General features: G+C 37.6%; 1 protein-coding gene across 1 annotated transcript; it reads right to left on the minus strand.

The window, feature by feature from the left end:
* Positions 1-9641: 9641 nt before the first annotated feature.
* On the minus strand, positions 9642-18131 carry LOC110044457 (uncharacterized). The gene is made up of 3 exons (XM_089275707.1): positions 17489-18131; positions 15465-15599; positions 9642-11574 (listed from the first exon to the last, which is right to left on the minus strand). The coding sequence occupies exons 1-3, from the start codon at positions 18129-18131 to the stop codon at positions 10916-10918; spliced, it is 1437 nt and encodes a 478-aa protein (XP_089131833.1). The 3' UTR covers positions 9642-10915.
* Between the last annotated feature and the right edge of the window lie 5357 nt (positions 18132-23488).

Here is a 23488-nt window from a genome sequence, read left to right on the forward strand (position 1 = left end):
CGACACGTTAATTTCGCGATTTTGAGGTTCGCATATTTCGCGACACCTTAATTTCCCGATTTTGCGAAAAGTTTTCATTTTGACTCACTTTAATTTCGCGTTTTTGAGTGAGACACACTTTATTTCTTTATCAATGTTACTTAACATGTCCCTGAATTTGATCAAACAACTTAATCAACAATGTCCAAATAAACAGAAACGTAACTGATTATGTAAACAGTAACAAGAAAGATGTTCTCACAGTGTCTACAAGGCACGGTTTGTAGTTCATGCTTGAATTCAAGTCACGTTTTTAGTGGTCAATTGACCTCATTATCCATGTACATTAAATATTCCTTTCTGCAGACTCCAAAGATAAAATGTTCCCTTTTAGTTTCCTGACTGATGCTGTTTAATTGTTTGCGTAAATGTCTTGATACGGATCAACAGGCGGTAGCACTTCTTTTCCAGAGGTGACAGTAAGAATGGAGGCATCTACCAAGAACGTTGAAGCAATCGAAATTTAAACAACTGGTGGAACAGCACTACAAGGACAGTTTGAGGATTGTACAAGAGAAGTGCTACCTGGAGCGGAGACGCAAAGCAGTAGTGATGAAGAGGACCAGAACATTACCACAGAATAGTTCAAAATGATTGTTATAAACGTGTGTAATGGTAATAAAGTCGCTCTTTTAATTATTGACATAATGTGAGTCACTAAATTTTCGCGACATTTAATTTTCGCGTCACTTAAATTTCGCTATTCTTTTTAAATCGCGAAATTCGCGAAATTAACGTGTCGCGAAAATTTCATGTAGTAAGGTATATTGTATTCCGATCAATCTTGCTCTGAATTAAATCGTTTACCAGTAAAACGACGAACAAATGACCAAACTACGATGTACTTATCTGAAATCAGTCATTTCCTGTAGTCAATTACCAGGTTGCGCTAGAGCCCAAGAACTACAACCTGCAATCCAAAAAGATTTCTGTTACATTTTAATTTAAATTACCATACACTAGAACAAAAAAATCATAAAATTGTAGCAAGGGTCAAACTGAACCATGACAATAAATTTATCGTGATAGCTATTTCAGTCAGAATTTTTTAAATCAGACTTTGCAACAAGGTCAGATCATACTAAAGATAAAGATAAAGTAAAACCTAGAATTTACCTGAATTGGAGTTGATCGCAACATGAGGAGACTGATAAGGCCGGAACGGAGCTTCAAAGCTGAACACGGCTGCTCATAATAGTTACATTTCCTTTGGGTTCCCCTCTGTTCGTCTAATGCCAGAAGAAGAGAGGAAACTGTGAAAAATATATCACCTTTGAGTTTGAGGTCTTATCAGAAGGTCAATCAGTTTGGTAGTTAGAAACCGGCCATATAACATCGGACAATATCGCCTGCATTAACAAATTTCTTAATGTTCTCTTAGGATTATTTTCTCGCCAAGTAATTTCTGATTTCACGAAAATGTGAACAATTATGAAAACATGAGGATAAATGAACAAAAGCCACAATGCAATTATAACTCAAATCTGCCTTTATGTCTGAAATTCTAACCAAATATTTTGATAGTACTTACCCGAAAATGTATCAGAAATCAATCGTGTGGTAAAGGACAAGGATGGCTGTATAACATCTCAACAAAGTCGCTCCAAAGTAAAACCGACTAAATTAAACTCCAATTAAAACATTCACGAGCAGTAAGTTCAGCGACTGTATGGAAACAAACTGTTCCTCCATGAGAAAAGAATTTAAATTCTCAGGGAATATTATTGACGTAACTTTAAAACTGTTGATATTAAGTCAGTCAGATCTTCATACCCTTAGCAAATCAGACCATCGGAGCAATGGACAACAAGCCGGGTCTAAAATACAGGTAACATTCCACAGGTCAAGAGTAGAAATCCTTACTTCACTGATGAATAACTATGCCAAAAGTTTCCCCTCGATCTAAAACATCATTTTCTCAGAGTGCTAAGGCTAATTAGGGCTAGGAGGCTGAATCTTGGTGCTGTTTATTTATCTGTAGCACAGTGACTCTGTACTCTGACCTGTGGAGTGTGATCTGTAGTTCAGACCCGCCGTGGACAACATAAAACAGTTACAAATACGACGAACAAGAGAGCTAGTATTTCTGAAATGTGGTATTCAGTAACAACCTTTCAAACCTGCTATTCCAATGTGCCTGTCTAAACGAGCTTGGTAATTCTTTATTCCGAAAGTTTCACACCCTCCCAGTATTCAACAATTTCTTCACTGTGTGGACGTAAAAAATTGCTCAGCGAACTGGTTATACTAAACCACTAAACTGCGGAAAAGGGCAAGCGTAGCGAAACGAGGCGAAAAGCGAACAAGGTCATGAAATGAAAAAACGAAAGCGTATACTTATCTGCGAAGGGGAGCACATCGACGAAGATACTGGTTCACTTTCACAACACACGACGCATTCTGACACTAAAATGAATGGGACGTCCTTTGAGACTTCCTTACATACACGATTAAAATTCATTCCACCCACTAGAAAAGTGTTTGCTGCATCAGAATATTTCACTGAGATTTCTGTGCGTCAAACAATAGAGAATACAATGATATCAATAAAAAAATATCGAATAAAGCACGCATTCAGTCGCCTGTTATTTTCTTCTAAAAAAGTACAGGTATTTCAAATGAAATTCGTTGAATAGTTTTCAAGAAGCTGACTCTTGAAGTCCTTTGTAATATCACTTAAAACCCTAAGGAAAGACTGGACATGTGCCTTCGGGAGCTTGAAATTCATCGCCGCGTTTTAAATGCACAACGTGTCTTATTCTTAGTTATGTCAGCATTTTACAGAGCCAAGCCCTGAAAACTAAAGGTGTCAGGTGTTTACCAAGATAGGCACGGAAGGCGTGCTCGGACTATTCGGTGACAACACTGGGACCGTAAAATTGTGTAAAAGCAAAAAATATAAACATATCAAAAATAATTCTGATAAATGTATTTAACATCAATTCTGGCTTGAATTCCAAACATGATTTGTTACCCACAATGCAAGAATTTGAGTTAGAGACAAAACTAGAGGTCCAGTGCAATACTTTTCTCTGACTTTCCCTTGATAAAAATAAAATTTCTCTAAACAAATAAATAACAGATATAGTAACGGTTTCTAGCTTGCCCTCAGGGGGCAGTCCTCCTTTCCACCCATTCAGTGACTGACAAGTTTTTAACAAATCCTTTTTCATTGGGAAAATGTCTTTTTCCTGACCATTTCCTGACCTTTAACAGGGTGTTTTAAAAACCTCGAAAAGCGAATAGTGGCGAATAGTCATCAACAGTCACCGCTTTAGTTCAGCACTGATCTGGGTTCGTTGAAACTGATCACGTGAAAAAAAAAACAACAATAAAATACGAATGTGAGGTAAGTGCTCCGTGACTAGTTTATCAACTGAAATGACACAAACGAGCTGCTCTGATAACCGGTTATAAAAACAACAACATCTGAGCTGCATCTTGCGTTAATTAATTATCCAAACAAGCATGAGAATTTCAGTGAATTTATTACCTTTTCTTCTCAGGACTTAGGCTAGGGCCGACATTAAGAAAACAGAAAACACAAGGATAACCTAATAAAGACGTATTTACGCTTTTGCAGCGGTGAAAACAGAAGAAATTACGGTTAGAAACACCTTTGTACTGATAAGCATCTATGCTTTTTAGCGGGAAAATTGGGTACCAAATTCCCCCACTTTGGCCACTATTTGCCACTATTTGTCCACTATTCGCCACTATTCGCCGCAATTCGCGACTGTTCGCCACTATTCGCACTATTCGAGACTATTCGTACTATTCGCACCATTCGATATTTGCGACTATTCGCTACTCGGGTTTTCCAGACAACCCCTTTGGCAACCCTGCCTGTGAATTCGTGTTGTCAGTATTTTCACAACTTTAGCGGGAAACACTTACAATTCTCAGGCAATTATCATTACTGAGAGACATTAAAATCTACTGAAATAAAGTGTATTTGGTCCCTTCATTGATCTCAGTTGAAATGAATTAATACCAAATGACTGGTTTGGCAAAAATATTGGTACGCAAATCAGTAGTGACGGATGCACCAGTTAGTAACTGTGGAAACCAAGAGAGATTGCATACACTAAAATTCTGTTGGAAAGCCGTCGAATTAAAAAGTTGATTTTTCAGCGTAAGTTGTCAACGGCCGCACAAACGTCTATAGAAAAATACAAATTGAAATATATGTTTTGAGACAGGTTTCGAAAACGTTTTTTACAACAACTGCAGAAATTCGATCTATCCTTGGAGTATAATCTGTGATTACTGGTTGTTACGTATATACATGTTGCGCTTTCAAAAATTGCACATATTCAGAAAATTTCTGATGGAAGACACATTTTACAAGTGGTCTCATATGACCTTTCTCCCTTTAGAATTATGGTCTACGGAGAGAGTGTTTTCGTGATCGCGTGATATGGCCATGCATTCAATGTTTGCAACAATTGCAGCAAATATAATCAGTAGATCAGAAATTGAGCGCTTTAATTTGGGCTTATAGACTTGAAGTTACTATAAGTTCATTGACATTTGAGGGACATCAAACATCGGAGAATTGATTCTTATTAGTTGTTGCCATATAACTCCAACTTGATTTCGGCTGCAAGTCATTGTTTACATGTCACTTTTCAGGGAAGGTGGCCATCTTGCGGGAGTGAGTGAAATATTATAACGGCGGACAAAAATAGGAAAAACCATAGTAATGTTTAATATAATAACATCTTAAATAGCATTTCCCATTTCATTAAAGAAAGTGTAGTTGGATTTCCGCATATTATATGCCAAAGCTAACTTTAAAACTCATGCAACAAGCACCAAAGTATATTTACGCTCGCGTGATTTCTTCTTCATTTTTCTACTTGGCGAAAGGAACCCAGTGAAAAGACACTCGACTCGGTGCGCGTGCCGAAGCGCAGAAATTGGGAACTTTTCCGACAAAGATAAAAGATTGGAAGAAACATAAACAAACATTAAAATCTTACCTTACATTGTCCTTTTAACATGAACAAGTGGTAGGCAAAATCTTGAGTACACAACAACGAATTATAACCATGTACACTGTAGCAGTCAAGAGAAAACCGGCGAGCGACCCCGACTACAAAAAATGTTATGTTTACATTTTTAAAACTCGCGCAAACTTTGATGCGCTGCATTATGGGAAGGACTTCCAGCCCTCTGGACACGAAGAGTGGAACACCACGACGCGAAGAGCAATTTTCCATGGGATTAAGAAGCTGCGACACGAAATTTAACGATCGGTTTTGTCCCCAATCTGTCGCCATTGTTGTTGCTGCCCTACATGCCAGCCGGCATAATGGGCATGAGTGAACAAAAAAAGAAAAAACATGAATGGACAGACTACTTGCTAAACCCACAATGTTCTCAGTGATAAAAGCAATATTGATTAAAGTTACCTGAAACTCCAACTTGGTGTGTAGCATAAGGTGGTACTTTACTTTGCCTCCCTGGAAGCCATTTTAACAGCATGACATAGTCACCAACAGCATGATAGTAACTGAAGCCATGATTAAATAAATAAATGCCACAGGTATCAGGTTACTCTGAGCAGTTGGTACTTTCATCCACACTGATTTTTTTGTAACCCTTTTCCAGTGTAGAATACTATCTGAATGACATGCAGTGTGCAATATAATCGAAGTTAATATTGCTACTGTAAAATAACATTAAAAACTAAACACCTAACTTTGCATTTCTTCATGTCACCCATTTCCCATCCTGCCAGGCCATCCCACTTTTGTATAGACCAGCAGGTGTAGTAGACTTGAAATCAATGGATCTTCAGAGAGTCTTCAGAGCTACTTTACAAACCAGTGAATTTGATTGTTAAATAATTGATAGTTACACATGAAGAAGGTGACATGGCTCAGTGGTTAGGGTGCCGAATTTGTTATCTGGAGGTCTCAGGTTCAAATCCGCCCCTTCGTGTCCTGTCAATAGCTCACTGGTCAGCATCCAAACAGCATGGTTTTTAAAAACTTTTTGAACAGTATTATTAACAATATTTCCTTCTTCATATATAGTATCTCTAATTAGCACAGCAGTGCTAAATACCGTGATACCTAAAAAAATTATTTATTTTTAATTTGTTATGTGACAAAGAATCATAGCAGCATGAGATTAAAGAGAATGGCTGGCACAACATGACTCTACGGAATGCCGTGTGTCTTAAATTTATTACAAGTTTTGTTCTTTTACAGAACGTGAACTTACAATTTAACCTCGTAGAAACCTCATCAAGGTTAGGGTTGTCTTCAAGCTGACTCAAATTCACCTCCATTCCGTTTCCCCCCTTTTCAGAGATGATCTTACAGGAGAACTGTGTTCATATCGACAGAAGTAAAGTGCTCTGCCAGTCTTGTTAACATATCTCCTAAACATGGCTAGCATGAAGGTAATTTTATAACAAAAAACTCTAAATATTACCCATACAGAAATTTCTACTCAGTACTCGTCCGCCATTTTGAATTTTGTAGATTGACCGCTGGACTTTGAGTACCGGCGATTTTGATCGTCACTCAGGGGTCTGGCAGATGGCGGATGACGGATGGCGGATGAGAAAATGCGGATGGAAAAAGGCACATGGAAAAATGAGGATGGAAAAATGCGCATGGAAAAATGAGGATGGAAAAGTGCGCATGGAAAAATGGAAAAATGAGGATGAAACATTGCGGATGGAAAATTGCGAATGACAAATATGCGGATGGTAAACGTCTGACGAGGGAAATTATCTTACGATGTTTTCTTACAGTTCTAGTTGTCAATAAACCAGGTCAACTTATACTGAATCAAAGCCGGAAGCTGAGGTTCCAATTTTTTCTGTATAGTCGAAATATATATTTAATCACAAAACAGATCGAAATATTTTTACGCCGGATCCAAAAAAAGGAAGAGACCTGATCGAATAATCACAAACTAAACTTTCCTTTTATTATCAGATTCCGTTTTTCTTTTACTTTATCGAAGGACTTTTGCCTCGCAACCCTTGTCAGGCGGGGATCTAGGAAAAATGTTGACCGATTAGTGTAAAACGAGCGCCGAAGGCGCAAGCTCCTAAGGGGGTCCGGGAAATTTTTTCAATTTTAACTACCTAAAGTACCCTTTCCTGGCTTTTTGAGTCAGTCAGACAATATATTTGCCAGTTACATTCTCCTTGGATGAAGCCTTGCAAATCTGCGAATTATTTCGTCAAAGTCAATGTCCATGTTGTAATGAATGTGCAGCAAGGCAAGTCCTGTCAATCTCGTCCGTAACATCGTACTTCGTTAATATGTTTTCAGTCGCCTCAAAGCCATTGCTAGAACGAGTTTCCACTACAAAGATAAATCATTTTTTCAAGTTTCAGAAAGGGGACAAATTTCAGCCCAGACAAACACGTCTGGGTATCACGTCAGCCAGGCGTGTGCATACCGAACGAAAATAACTTTTCAGTAAAATTAATTTGTCCACTCTCAACCATTATTAACAAAGACCCGAACTAACCTTTTTTCCTGAAGTAGTCAGTAATTTGTGACATCTTGACGTCGTTATGTATTCGACACTCTTGTTGAAGTCGTTGTCCAAAGACGTTGAATGATCATACAGGCTAACCGAGCAGCAGAATTGCACAAATCGCCCGGGAAATTCTAATTTTGGTCTAGACGCCCGCGGCGATGATGTGATGGCGTGACCGCCGTCGGGAGACTAGTGATTTCCCGGCTGTAAAATTTTGCCGCCAGAACGTGTTTATGACCCTTGTCTATTTCCGGTAATTGGCAAAAAAGGATAAATAAAAAATAAATGTCAAAACCATTTTCGAGATTCAACTTGCAGTTTACTTTTATTGAAAATGTATACATATCTATTGATTTTTTTATTATTATTATGAAAATTCCGACCGATTTCCGTAAAACGGTGGAAACCGGTATGGATCCGCGCCTGTCGCAGTGAAGTTCACGTTCGTTACAGTGTTCGACGTTGCGCTGGGAACGGTGTAAATGCTGGACATAGGCGAAAAAGACGGCCCAGAGAGGGAAAATCCTGGAATACACAAGGCTTCTAAAAATCTTCCTTGACACCAATCTCGATTTCTGCGAAGACACGTTCAAGAACTTGAGCAACTGCTAATTGTTGCTGCTTTTGCAGTGATTGAGGATTGATGTGTGTGAACGATGCGATGCTCCCGTAAGTCTTGAAATGGCTTGAGATCTAACCTCCAAATTCTGCTCGATGACCTCTTTCGAAGAGGAAATCCAGCGAACAGTTTTTCGATAAAATCGCTTGATTGCTTACTCTTGTCGGCATACCGAATTTTAGCTACGTTTAGCTGGTCACCTTCACCCTCGAGGTCATCCAACAGTGCAGCGACACATCTCGTTAATTCTTCCACGGTAACGCGAAATGCAGTCAGATTTCTTTCCACGACGTCCACGTTTTCTTTGGTAGTCGCCGAGGAAATGATTGCCGTTGCATTATTTTATCGACAGTTTGACAGTCTTTCCATCGAAGGTGACCGATGTAGGCTTTCCTTTTTTGGTGCGCTGCCTTCGCGTTGTTACACCGGTTGCGAGGGCAGCGTCCGCAGATTCCGAACTGTCGCTTTCCAATCCAGTTTGTTCCTGTTGGTTTCTAATGCCCTCGATTTGATCCATAACGTTTAGCTACGTTTCAATGAATATTGCCCTTATTACATGAAATTTTCGCGACATGTTTATTTCGCGATTTTGCGGTGCGCATATTTCGCGACACTTAAATTCCGCGATTTGCGAAAATTTTGTATTTTGAATCACTTTAACTTCACGTTTTTGAGTAACACGTGTTTTTTTCCATGGCAATGTTACTTCAACATGACCTTGAATTTATTAAACCGACGTTATCAAAGGTGCAATAACGTCGAAATTAACAAAAACACAACGGTGGAACTATATGTCAACAGTAACATAATGTGAGTCACTTAATTTTCGCGTCATGTTATGTTCGCGACACTTATTTTTCGCGTCACTTAAATTTCGCGGTTTTTTTTAAATCGCGAAATTCGCGAAATTAACGTGTCGCGAATATTTCATGTAATAAGGTAGTCAAAAGTCCAATACGCTATACTAGTATGCTTTAATCGAAACCACGAACTGGACAATTTAAAAGGTGAAAACGATGAAGGCGATGATAGCGATGAAAACGGTGAGAAGAGAGCGAGATAAAGAAAAGAATGGGCTGATGACGGATAGAATGGGCATACAAACGAAAAAAAAATAACAGAAGAATTAAATGTGGCCATGCGGCGGCAGCACACTCAGTTACAGGGCTACAAGATGCATTGTACACACTCTCTCAATTTTGTCATGACTGGATCATGAAAATTAATGCAAAAAGCTGTTATTTTCCAAAAGAAACATAGAAACTCGACCCTCGCTAAACATCTTTTCTACATCAATAAAGATAAAGTTGAAATTACCGATAGTTACACGTTACCTTGATTTTCTTAAATTGCCAGGCGATTTTATGAACAAAATATTTTGTTCCTTATATCTTCCAATTCTTATGTATGGCTCTGAGGTTTGGAGCATTTAAGAAAAAGATGATTATAACTCGTGGGAGAAAGACAATTGAAAAAACACAGCTATATTTCTTTTAACAAGTTGTAGGTGTTGATAAACAATGTTCAAATGCAGCCTGTAGAAATGAACTTGGTCGGTTGCCTCTAAGAGAAATAACTGACATGATTGTTATTAAATTTTGGATACAACTAGAAAACCAACCAGAGGACAGCATTGTTAAACAATGTTTACAAATATCAAAAGACCTAGCTGACAAAAACAAAAAACGCATTATGCTAAAAGTTACCGACCTCTTTAAAATATCAAATCTAAATACATTATTTCTGAATACATTTCTCAAGTTCGATTAACTCTCAACAAAGAAATGACTCAACATCAATTAAACTTGATAGAACATAACAAGAAGTTGATTTTTTACTCAATGTTCAAGACTGATTGTCATAAAGCTGATTTTTTGAATACAGTAAAGAATCCCTCTCATAAAAAAAGGGGTAAATAAATTTTGTCTCGGGAATCATCGATTGAAACTGGCAGACATACATTTTCCTAAACCTCAGGAAGTCATAGAATTTGTCCTTTCTGCCATTTGAATGAAGTTGAAAATAAATTACATTTTATACTTTCCTGTCACTTTTACGATAATTTACGCTTGAAATGTTTTGAAGGCATAAATAGAAATACAATCATTTTGATGTTTTAGATGATAAATCAGAAATTCCTTTTAATTTTTAATAATGTTGACTCCTATATCTGTAGACTTACAGCTGCCTATATCCATTCATGCATGGATTACAGACAGCATACTAGCTTCACTGCTGGAATAGTCACGAATTCATGCCGCGCTATTGATAAACATTCTGACCACCCTATTCTGGCCATTTAGACCGTTGTTAGTCCTTAGGGACCGCATTAAACGATTTAAGTCATGTTTTCCTATTCATGTTCCCGTTAATTCCGTGCAATCCATCATGTAGGTTTCATATTTGAAATTAACATTGCCGCTAACTTCCAGAGCTCAGCGAGCGTATCATCTACCCCAATACCTATAAGGAAGGGAATGGTGGAGTGTATGGATGCAACGGGCACATGAATATATATACTTACTGTATATTCCTCTGTTTCTTACTGCAAGTATCTTTTGTAAATATTAAATGTGTTCTAAAGATACTTACAGTGATAAAGAGAAGTATACATCAATTAACATTCATTCTTTTTTGCTTCTCCTTCTATCTGTAAGTATCTCTTATAGATATTTAACAACTTCTACAAGACACTGAAGGAACGAGGAAATTTGGGAAACGATCTGTCTCTTGTTCCTCCTTCTACCAGTCTTGCTCTTCTTTCCTCTTTCTATCTTCCTCCTCCCTCTTCTTGACTTGCTTTTCTTTCCTCTTTCTATCTTCCTCCTCCTTCCTCCTGTCTTGCTCTTCTTTCCTCTTTCTATCTTCCTCCTTCTTCTTCGTGTCGTGCTCTTCTTTCCTCTTCCTATCTTTCTCCTCCTTCTTGTCTTGCTCCTCTTTCCTCTTCCTATCTTCCTCCTCCTTCTTCTTGTCTTGCTCTTCTTTCCTCTTTCTATCTTCCTCCTCCTTCTTCCTGTCTTGCTCTTCTTTCCTCTTCCTATCTTCCTCCTCCTTCTTCTTGTCTTGCTCCTCTTTCCTCTTGCTATCTTCCTCCTCCTTCTTCCTGTCTTGCTCTTCTTTCCTCTTTCTATCTTCCTCCTCCTTCTTCTTGTCTTGCTCTTCTTTCCTCTTTCTATCTTCCTCCTCCTTCTTCTTGTCTTGCTCTTCTTTCCTCTTCCTATCTTCCTCCTCCTTCTTCTTGCCTTGCTCTTCTTTCCTCCTCCTATCTTCCTCCTCCTTCTTCCAGTCTTGCAATTCCATTTTTGTCCCCTCTTCTTCTTCCTTTTCCCCATTTTGCTCTTCCTTCTTCTTCTTCTTCTTCTTCTTCTTCATATCTTCCTCCTCCTTCTTCCTTTCTTCCTCTGCAGAGTAAGAGTTAAGACATTCATAATCTGAGCAAACAATTATTCTATTAGCATCACATGTACTGCTGCAGGTATGTAGTTACGCTTCAAAAATCAGAGGACAATTTTAAGTTATGTCACGACCTATTTGATCATGTTTTTATGTTTATTCTTACTCTAAAAAAGTTAAATTCCAGGTTGCCCTCGGGACAAGCAGTTCTTCATATTTTTCTTGCCCTGGGCAAGTCTTAGTTTACTAAAGTCTTTTTTTGCCCTGAGCCCTTGCCCTCTGGGCAAGTGAGAATGAAAAGTAAACTTGCCCAATAAGAAAATCTAGATGAATGGACGGTACTTGATTTCTAGTCCAGTGTAATGGTGTTTGCCAACCAGTCAACACTTACATACAGCGTACACAATCTGTATGTACACAATTTGATTTCAATAATTAAAAATGATTAAATAAGTAAACAAGTATGAATTACTTTCATTTACCCTCGCTCAGGCTAGTGGAAATGAACAATTACATTTTAAATAATTCAAATTAAACATAACAATGTCAAAAGCCCCAGCTGGCGGGAAACAAACTAGTTGACTATTTACAAACGTTGCCGAGGAGCTAAACTCATGAAGAAGCTGTTAGTGGTTAGAGCATGACTTGAAATGCGACCTTCGAATTTCAAGTCAGACGTCCCAATCCACTCAACCACGCTGCCTCTGCCTTTATGTAATATATCAAACAGGGAAGACAGTGTTTGACCACATTTCCCAACACCGAGAAGAGAATTGAAAATACGACGCGTAGCGGAGCATTTCTGACGAACATCGAGGGGTATGGAAATGTGGTCAAACACTGTCTTGAGTGTTTGATATATCTTCTCAATCGAAACTAAACTGTAGGAGAAAACGGGGAAATAAAATCGTAAAAATCTATGCTAATTAAGATCAGATATTCAAGCACCGTCACGGTCACGATTTCCTTTGTTTGAAATTGATGAATCATTAATGAGTTTGAGAACTTTACTTGACTTGCTGTAAGACTGTACAATTATTTAACTGGTGTAGACCCATCAGTCTTTGTTTCTCTTGATTATTGATATGACTTCAATCCACGAACTATCTTAGTATGTTTCACGTTTAATACTATCAAGCAATGTTTGCTAGCTATGAAGATTTCCATTTCAGAGGGAAAAAGAGAACAAGTGTTATGACTATGTCAGTTGCACATTCCCTTCTATTTGGACATATGCATTTAGCCTCTAAAATAGTTGTTGAAAATCAATTATTTTTTAACTTTAAAAGGGCCAGCTACAGGTCACTGTATAAGTTTAGCAGTTAGTTCTGTTTTTTTTTCATTAATTACAAGCTCTAAACTTCAAATTGACAGAGCAACTGCAGTCTTTTATTGACAAAATCACAATAAACAAGGATGATTCCTGACTGTTAAGGACACTTCCATCCAAATTGAGATTAGCGTGAAAAAAGATGGCTTGATGCTTTTCAAGTTTACCCCAAATGGCAACTTTAAGAAAAGGAAAAAGATATTTACTTGCTGTCGTAAACAGAAAGCAGACTTCATATTCTTTCAGAAAAACTCACTCAAAAAAAGACTCAGAAACGTATTGGAAAAATGAACGGGGAAGTGAGATTATTATGGCTCATATGGCAGCTCCAATTCATGTGGAGTGGCAATCTTTGTTAAAAGGATGTTGATTGCACGGTCCATTCCAAAATTCCAGACCCCTTGGGAAGTTATGTCATACTGAAAGCAGAGATTTTAACGATAAAATGTATGGTTTGATCAATATTTATGCCACGATACGCAGACGACACGACGGCAATCCTCTCGAACATTAACTCAGCTCAAACTCTTTTCAGGCTGCTTGATGATTTTAAGAAATTAATCCGAACAAAACTGAAGGAATGTGGATTGGATCTTTCAGAGAAAATAAAACAAAACCCTTAATTGGTATTAAATGGCAAAATGAACCAATTAAAGCACCAAGGGTTTATTACTCTGACAATCAAAAACTACTACACGAAAAAAAACTTCATAAAAAACCTGGACAGCGGTAAGAAACTTGTAAATATTTGGTCTGCAAGAGGTCTCTTTCTTTCGGGGAGGGTAACAACAATAAAATCTCTCATTATCCGAAAGTTTGTTTATGTATCGTCATAATTAATTACTTCCAAGGGAGTTATCCAAGAAGTGAACCGATTGATTTTTAAATTTTTATGGAAAGGCGTAGACAAAGTTACACGTTTGTCAGTAATAAACAATTATCAAAAGAGTGGACTGAAAATAATGGATCTAGAAACAATGGTTAAATCCTTAAGACTAGCCTGGCTAAGGAACATTTTCAGCGTAAATGACAGCACATGGAAAAATTACTTACATGATACGTACTAAAAAGTTTTGGCGGCCTTTTCAGGTAAAACGAAGCCTTCAGTTCCTTTCAATTATAATATAAAGGATCCCACAACCTCTTCTCAATTTTTATACCAAGCTGCTTCAATGGTAGGCGGATTTTCGAGACGAGTTTACAACAGAGAAACCGTGGCACAATATAATATGAAATAACAAGGACATTCGTATATAGATAATAAACCAATATTCTACGAAACATTTTTCGAATCCGGTATTAGGCATGTAACTTCTTCGATTTGATTTAAATATGACAGAGTCCTATAATATTATTACAAAAAAATGAAAAAAGCAAACATTTACGTATGGGCAGGTCTCAGACATGCTATACTGTCCCACTTAATTTCAAAATACAAAATAAATAGTCTCACCTTTTTGACAATGCCACCGTCTTTGATTATTGAAAACAATGTTTTAGATATTTTAATGAAAAAGTCAAAAGACTATTAGGCAATGTTATTAAATAAAAAAGTTCAATTTTCTAATAATTCTTTAGTTCAGACATGTTATTTTAACTTAAACGAGGATCAGTTAGAAAAAGCTAGTGTTTCTTCTGCCGCATATTGCATGTGTTCTGAGGCTTATGGTAAGGCTTGTCAATATAAGGTGCTTAACTTTACTCTATATACCAATAACAAATTAATTTGCAAAAATATAGGTTTTTTTCATCAAGAGATTGCTTGAAAGTGAAGAATGATCATCGCAGTAAATTTTCCAATTTAAGCAACTGGAAAGAAGAAACCTGAAAAAAATCAGGGCTTCAACGGGATTCGAACCCGTGACCTCCGCGATACCGGTGCGATGCTTTACCAACTGAGCTATGAAGCCACACATTGGGAGCGAGGTCAATTAATTGAGTTCATATCTTCCCGCGACAAGTGAAATGATGAAGTATATATGAAATAATTCATATTTGAACTGCGGTTGTAGATGAAAGTGAAGAATGATTCAGGCGTCTTCTTTCCAATTGCTTAAATTGGAAAAATTTACTGCGATGATCATTCTTCATTTTCATCTACAACCGCATTTCAAATATGAATTATTTCAAATATACTTCAAGATATTGTTTATTTATCATACTTAAAAATCAAATTTGTAGTCTCATTACAACTGAGGCTCTTACAGGTAACACAATGGAACTAACCTGTCAGATTAATGATATCCCTTAGACAAAGAAGCAGGGGGGAATGGCGAATACCAAGTAACATATAACATAACATAGCATAACATAACATGACATGACATGACATGACATGACATGACATGACATGACATGACATGACATGACGTGACATAACATAACAAAATATAATATAATATGATATAATAATATATATAGAATATACATAGAATACCAAGTAACCCTTGGTGATGGTAATCAGATGGCTCAAATGCCCCACATATATTACTAACTGTACATGGAAATAATTGGAATAATTACATTAAATTCTTAGCTTGAGTATATATGGAGATCACTTTAACCTACTTTTGAACTGGTTGGAAATTCTTGTTTGTGCACTGCCTCCACTTAGAGTTCCACCATCATCTGAACCTGGTTCATTTGTCGTCTCCTCGTTTGAATTTTGATTATCATTCACAACATCTATGTCAGGTGTTTGTTCTGTGTAATACAACAAACCACAGCTTTAAATCTCCTCACACAAACATTTGCTCAAATACATTAAAACTAGACCTGTACATGTTTATACCTGCCAACTCACACATTATGAATGTCATATGCCTGCAGATTGAAAATGCCGATGACACGCATACAGGACAATTTCACATGCATGACTCACACTTCTAGACTGCTTGAATGTTCAGTAACCACTAACGTGAAAATTGAGTTAAATTTCCACCCAAAAGAGTCCAGTGAATGGCGCTAAATGTCATGTTTCAGTCCTAGATAACAAGAAGATGGTGCCAAGATTTGGCACTTCACACAGCTACATTCAGCTATTTCGGGGATCTTAGGCAATGTTTGGAAGTCCTTGGGACATCTTCCGTAATGTTAGTAAGTCATCAAATTTTTTCTGAAATTTGAGTAAAATGTATACAAAAATCACACACATTTGATTTAAAAAAAGTTGGCAGGTTTACTTGGTGATAATTATTAACAATGATTCCTCTGATCTGCATGCATAAGATCTGCAAAACGGGCAATTTGGAAATCAATTTCATCTCACTAGTTTTATATATTTGGCATTTAAGGGATTTAATATGGGACACTGTGCAAGTCAGATCACTGAAATAGCAAGCTACAACGAGTGACAAAAGTGTTGGGAGACTTAACGGTAAAATACAATTTTCAAGCGTATTGTAACATTTCACTTCTGGCTTCTGTATTGTGTGTTTTTTTTTTTAATAAACTTTATTGAGAATTTAGTAATGAACAAAAACCAAAAAAAAGAAGGAAAGAAAAGATAATAATTATTCCCAAAAGGGAAAGGGCGAATGAGACGAGAGTACCAGAATGATATATTTTTTTCCCAGAATGATATATTTTTCAAATAAATACGCCTAAGCCGTGTATTACACTGTGATAAAACACGACGAGCATTTGAGAACACGAGGGAAATGTAGAAACACGAGCCGCAGGCGAGTGTTTTCTACATTTCTCGAGTATTCTCAAATGTCCGGAGTGTTTTTCCACAGTGCAATACACGGCTAAGGCTTCTTCATTTGCTTTGTGATATAGAGGTAATACGGCGAAAAACAATAAAACAGGCTTTTTCTATGTTTTATACTCTGATAAAACATGGGTTTTTGACCAATCGAAACGTTAAGATACTAGGCACATTATTGTTATCACCAAGTTTGGAGGATGTACCTTGGCTAGAAGACTCTTAGTTAATTTTCCTAATTTTCCATACATTTGTCTGTAAAATTTGGCTGGGTAGACGGACGTCCAGAAAAATGCATGGAAAATTAGAAAAATTAACTGAGCGTCTTCTAGTCACGCTACATCCTTCAAACTTGGTGAATACAATATTCTGCCTAGTATCTTAACGTTTTGATTCACAAACTGTGTAAACTTCAATTTTAGGAAAAGTTATTTGCCATCGAATTTCCACACAAACATTGTAATTTCTGACCGCTTTGCCTACCCGTCAAGATGGTGTCAAAAACCGTGATAAGGTCTATTAACTTTTAGCTTTAAGCCTCCTTAAATTTTCGACAATTTCAGGTGGCTCTGGACCCCATGAACATACTGATTTTAGTTTTTAAACTTTGTCAAAAGTTGCATCTTATTTCACTAATCAAAATTCAATAATAAAAACTGAGGTCTCTGTGCGCAGTTTTTAGTTATTAGCAGTAAAGGCTTAAATCAAGGGTGTTTTATCAAGTCATACCTGAATATAGAATTCGCATCTACAAAGAACCTGTGTGGGACTATTCACAAAATTTTACCTCAATCATTAAAAACAACTACACGGTAATGCCCGGAATTGTAAATCATCTTTAGTTAATTTCCTTGTATCATTATGCATTCTACAGCTAAGAACTCACCTATGATTTCTTCTAAGCTTGATGATGTCAGCCAAAGAGGAGAAATATCCTCCTGTCCACTATTAAAGCAATTGATTACTCCAACTACATTTAACTTCTTACTGTCTGGATTTCTTTCAAAAAGAACACAACCATTAGCAACTGATCCTGCTTTCTCAGGAGCATCAATCCCGCTTTTTTCATCATATTTGTGGCATTCTCTTCCAATATAAAAGAACTTTTCTATTCCTTTATGAGGTGAGGATATCTCAGGGAGACGTTTTAAAACACTGCATTCTCTTTGCAAAATACCTCCACGATGATGAAGTTGTGGGGATGTGGCCCCATCGATGAATATCAAGACCAACCCAGAACCAAGAATGAAATCTTTCTTGATAATGTCATTCAGTAGAATATCACGTGGATTTTCAGAGTTTGATACCCTTTCAAAGAGGATATGATATTCAGGTAAATTCTCATGTAGAATGACTTTGCTACTTGAAATGATACAGTACTTGCTCAGCTCAGCGTTATTTATCTGTGGGTCATAAACCAAACATCCACAGCCAACAGTTTTACCATCCTTCTCTTTTATTTGACAGATGGCTTTCCATCCTTCATCTTCCCTATGGGATGCAAGCAGGGATCCAAAAATCTGACTCATTCAGCTGCAATTGGAATTAAAGTGGCATCATAATTTTTTTTTTTCAGTACATCATGAATTTGTCGGATCATGTGTACTAAAATCCGCGGTCGAGTGTCGATCGATACTTTCGATTGACAATCGATCGACGCTCAATCGATACTCAAACGACACTCCACCGACACTCGATCGACTTCTCGGTCGACACTCGCCCGACTATCGACCGGCTGTAGATCAACTGTCGATCGAGTGTCGATCGAGATCCGTCGAGTATCGATCGACATGTCGATCAAGAATATCGATGGAGAGCAGTATCGATCGACAGTCGACCGCGGGTTCCTTTAGTACACATGATCCAATTTTATTCAGCTCATTCACTTAACCATCTTTTCCTTTTTTTGTCTTCTTCAGCCAGCTAAATTATTTCCACCTTTGTATTAGAAACAAGATGTAACAAATTACAGCCAGAGGAAATGAATTATCATAATGTTTGTACATAATCATATTAAATTTCATCACCAACTAATAGTCTGAGTATAGACCTTATCTTTGGTGGCTGATGTAATAACTCACATTGGTCACAGATCAAGTTAATGAACAAAGCTGTTTTTTCTAAAGAAACTGCAGGGCTGCATCAGTAGGCAAGTGAAACACTTAGCTGATTATTAAAGCTCATAAAGGTGACTTCACTAGACTGTAATGAGTATGCCAAATTGATGTTTTGAGTATAAGCCCTTTGTCAGAGCAAAGATCTTTGAAGCTCTCGAAAAGGGTAGAAAAGGGCTAAAGACAACCTTGATCAGATTCTTTAATTAGTGACAATCCCTCTCAACTTTGAGCCCTTTAAGGTCATTCCCCAGTATTGCATGGCGCATCCTTACTGCGCATAATTTTACGCGTGATTAGCGCGCGCGCAGTTAAAAATGGCGGCTTTTTGTTTACAGCTGGACCTCGCCATAGAGGTAAATCGTCATTTTCTCGCAAACGAGTATGGTGACCTATCATTTTTTTCTGTTGTTTTAAATTGAGTAATAAATTTCTCTGTGTAAAATAAATATGGACCAATTCTCAGTGTAGAACAAAAAGCAATCGTCGGAAACGTGAATTTAGCAAGCAATCGTGACTACAATCATGGTGCTATTATAAGGATTTATATGGGTATAAACAAGGTGCTGTTGCCCCTAAACAAACATGGGGACCCCTCATTTTTATTTCAGAATTTAAGTTCCTATAATATAAACAATCAATAGGCAAAGTTTCACAAAAATCTCAGTGCAGGTTCTATTTCAGTGGAGTGACCTTAAGAGCATATGGATCATAACAATCAATCAAAAAGAAAATCAAACATTGCTGGAGTAAGCCAAAGAATGAAAGTTTCGGATAAGGTACATTTTACCAAGAACTAAGTTGCTATCAGATAGCAGTAACACGACCATTGTGAGGGTAAACAGTAAGCATTTTGATAAGCGGTAAATCACTCTTGACTACTGGATGCCCTCTTTGATCCTCTTTGAGTTTAGCATAGCTATTTTTCCGCCTGTGCTCACTGCCTACCCTCAGCATGGCTGGGTTAGCACAAGATGAGTGAAAGTGTGAATAAATAATTAATAATTTTTGTTATTGGAATGCTAGATTGGCAGATTTTAGCATGCTCCCGGAAAATCGTCGAAAAGCAATCACATCCGGGAGTCACATGCTTTACGAATTCAACATATTCAGAAAATTAATGTGGAATGGCATTGTGATTCAAGAAAATGTGGAAACTCATAATGAGGACAAGAAACCACAAGCGTCAAAATAGACGCAAAATTTTCCTGAGTTTAGGCTGAAAATTAGCTATCCTAATATTTTCAATAAATTTGAAACTCGGCAGGGGCGTAGGCAGGATTTTTCAAAGGGGGGGTCACACTGTCAAAGTGAGGGTACTCACCAGATTGCCATGTCGACTTAATGGCGTTCTCGCCACCTGTTGTAGGTTGTTTGCTCAAAAAAGGGTTACAAAAGGGGGGTCACGGGCACCCAAGGAAACCCCTTCTAGCTACGCCCTTGCTCAGTGATTGCATTGAATATTGATTGATCTCATCAGAAATTAGCAGTAACACGTGTTTTATTAATTTCCTACCAAGTTTATAATTGTAGGGTCAGTTTTTTTTATTTAAGAAGCAAGAAAATAACATCCCGAATCAGTTGATATTCAAACCAATGTTTCTGAAAATTAGGCGAAGTTCATTCAAGGTAATTGGAGGTTTTAAGATTCACTTAGGTCATTCAGTCAAGTATAGTGGGCAATGTTTTCAGTATCATTTTAAAATACTTTTGTTTTTGATATATTTTGACCCTTTGAAACGCCACCTGCAATTTTCTCCAAACGCTGTCAAAGTTTTTGAAAACATGTTTCCATATTTGTCGTATTCAGTCTCATGTAAAATGGGGTATGACATCATTAGGTTGCCATGGTAACTCAGATTTTGGTAAAATGTATGTACATCATCTGAAACGTTTGAAACTTTCAGTTTGATCGGGTTCAATTGACTATGCCGGTGCCAGGTGAACGCTAAATGCTAGTGGTAGTTAGTTCCATTTATGTTTGCTTGCGATTAGCGTAATTAAATTTTTTTTCGGATAGGCCAGATACAATATTAAACGCTGTCCTTTCCAACAAATGAATGCTAACTGCAACCAAACATGAGTGAAACCACCCGGGAGGGCTCCCTTATAAATTGGACATGGATACTCAACGTCTCGCTTACTGATAACCTGTTTCAGGCTCTCGGTCGCTCGCCCTGTTTTCTCCCCAACTACCGAGAGGGAACTGCAGACTAATAAGCTGAAGGATTCTGATTTACTTGGGGTGTTCATGATGAAACGCCATTATTTTAAGCGTCAAAGTATCTTTTAGGGCGTACTCAAGGAAATACTACTAAAAAAGCTAATCGTCTTTCCGTTTTTAGGCTCGATCTCCAAAACGATAACAACCAAAAATAATTATTAGAAACTTACACTAGCATCAGTACAAATCTTCGAGTTGTCAGTTGCTTCAAATTTCGAAAACTCCAAACAGCGCTAAATGCAGAATCCGCGAAAGTAGCCAGAAGCTGTAAATCAAACTAAATAAACTGCAAAGCCGTGAACGAAGATCCTGCTTGATTGAACGTTGGATCTCACAGGAGATCTAATTAGCCAAACTTGAAAAGTAAAACGATGACAAGTCCAAGACTATTGCAAGGGTGACACAACGTGGTGTATTTAAAACTATATTTCGGCTGGACAGATCAGCCTTCTTCAGGTTTAGATGATACTAAATTATAAAAATGAAATTACAATATTATATGGTGGTAGCTGTCGTAACACGTATGTCGAAACTAAAAGGAGTGGCGGAAATGACGAACAAAACAAACTAAATAGAGTAAGATAAAACGGGTTTACTTAGGTTACGATTGATCACGTCTATTCATACCGTGGGGTTTCAATGACACCGCTAAATCTATTAAAGAGGACTCTATGGCTTTTCTGATTGAATCACGTGAGGAGTAGATAAGTTCGAGAGGGATTACATGCATGTCAGTGTAACAGTGATGAGGATGAGAAAGAAAGTGTTCGGCAACAGTGGTCGGTTGGGATTAACTGTTAGTTTTGTAAATCAAACTCTATCATGTGATGAAGAAAACACTTGTATTCTCGGTAATTGGACAGGAACTGGTTTGCAAATGAGGCTAATGTGGGAATTCTTTCAAATGCAAATGAAAACCCATTGACAACTGGCGCATTTTGGGAAAAACACATTTTTTGGACAATGTTTGCTCGGGGATATTATGCGCACAAATTAAAATTTTGAATTTTTTTCCCTTTCCTTTTTCGTCTTTTCGTATCTTTTTGCTGCAGTTGTTGACCAGCCCCCAGTTTTTCATTCTAATTTTTAAGCATTTTCGTGCGTATTTCAGGCTCGATTGACCCAATCACTCTAATCTGGGTATCATTGAAAAGATCTTTTCCTCCTGCAGAACTTGAGTATAAGCGATGTCAATTTTGTTCAAAGGTATTGACGTGAGAAGTGGAAGAAAGGCCAACGCTCGTCACGACCGGTTATATTCCGCCGCATTAGCCTCCCTTGCAAGTTAGTTCCAGTTTAAAACCTAGAATACAAATATACGGGTAAGGCCATTTTAGAGTTACTCTGTGCCTCTGTTTCAAAGCGAGTCGTCGTCGAAAACCTTTCACGGAAAGTGAATTTGATTTCCATGAAAAAAACCTGTTGGGGAAGCAGATTTTCATATAAAGGATTTCGCACGAAGACTCGTTTAATTTTGACACGGAGGCGCGCAAAAGCCACTCGGAAATGGCCTACTCTGCTAGTGAAAGAGACGAGATCGACGTAAGCTTACCACTGATAACTGTGCTTCACCAGTTTGCACTGATTAGTCAGTCTTCGTCCTGTTTGAGCAATTTATGGACTGCTGCTTTGAATCCGGCATTTTATTCAACAGGACGACAGATTAAAAGTAGCGAAATGCACTGCTACAAAGAGATCATAAACACCGCCTGTATAAACAGTATAAGCCGGCCAGTAGAAATACCACCTCTATACTCGTTAAGGTCAAAATCAGCGTGAGAAAAATCACAGGTGGTGTTATACTAAAAAAATATTAAGTTTTTCCCCTAGACGCAATTTTTCTGGGCTGAAATTTCAGTAAAAATCGTAACCAGTCAACAAATTAGGTCAAGAAGCTGGGATATGAAGGATGATTGATATATAAACAACCTCGCCAAGATCTAGGTCTGTGCGGTTATTCATTCGAGCTTTGTATGGGGACGCCATGTTGGTGCCCTTCCGAGGCGCACAACAGAAACATCGTCATCTTGAGTTGTGCCATCGAAACGGAAAGTTATGACTCTAGAGCTCTGACAAATTAAAATTAATACTTAAAAATCAGTAAAATTAATTCTAGAGCAAGAACTGTTAATTTAGCAAAAACTTGGGCAATAACTCATCTTTTGACCTATTCAAGAGCTTTGTCGGGCCTCCATTCATGAGGCAACGCATAGACTTAGAAATTCAAACGGGCTCTATTACAAAATGAGGAACCCTGTAGGGCTTAAACGTTGCAAAACGTCAAGTTATTAGAGGGTCTTACATGTGATGAAACTAGAACTTCAAAAGGATCGGTAATTTTTTATTTTGGAAAATGATAACGTCACATGTTAACGCAATATTTCTCGCACCAGCTGGCCGGTTAGCTTCAGTCACTCGAGATCTGACCCATGTTGTATAACATCGATGTCGCGAATAAACTCAAGCATTCATCTCTCCGGCCCCACAACAGTGAAAAGCAATATCCTTTACCTTGATGTTAGGTAAGCTTATTTACTTTTGGCAGCTT

This window comes from Orbicella faveolata, unplaced genomic scaffold (genome assembly GCF_042242905.1).
Source record: "Orbicella faveolata isolate gen_17 unplaced genomic scaffold, um_ofav_v1 contig_37, whole genome shotgun sequence".
Taxonomy (NCBI): Eukaryota; Metazoa; Cnidaria; class Anthozoa; order Scleractinia; family Merulinidae; genus Orbicella; species Orbicella faveolata.

What these genes read in the sequence shown, in the direction of transcription:
- LOC110044457 (XM_089275707.1), bottom strand. Translation starts at nt 18,131, where the DNA reads ATGAGTCAGATTTTTGGATCCCTGCTTGCATCCCATAGGGAAGATGAA. An exon ending in AAGCTTAGAAGAAATCATAG is followed by an intron (nt 15,600 to 17,488) that starts GTGAGTTCTTAG and finishes TGTATTACACAG; the next exon opens with AACAAACACCTGACATAGAT. An exon ending in AATTTCCAACCAGTTCAAAA is followed by an intron (nt 11,575 to 15,464) that starts GTAGGTTAAAGT and finishes CTTACTCTGCAG; the next exon opens with AGGAAGAAAGGAAGAAGGAG.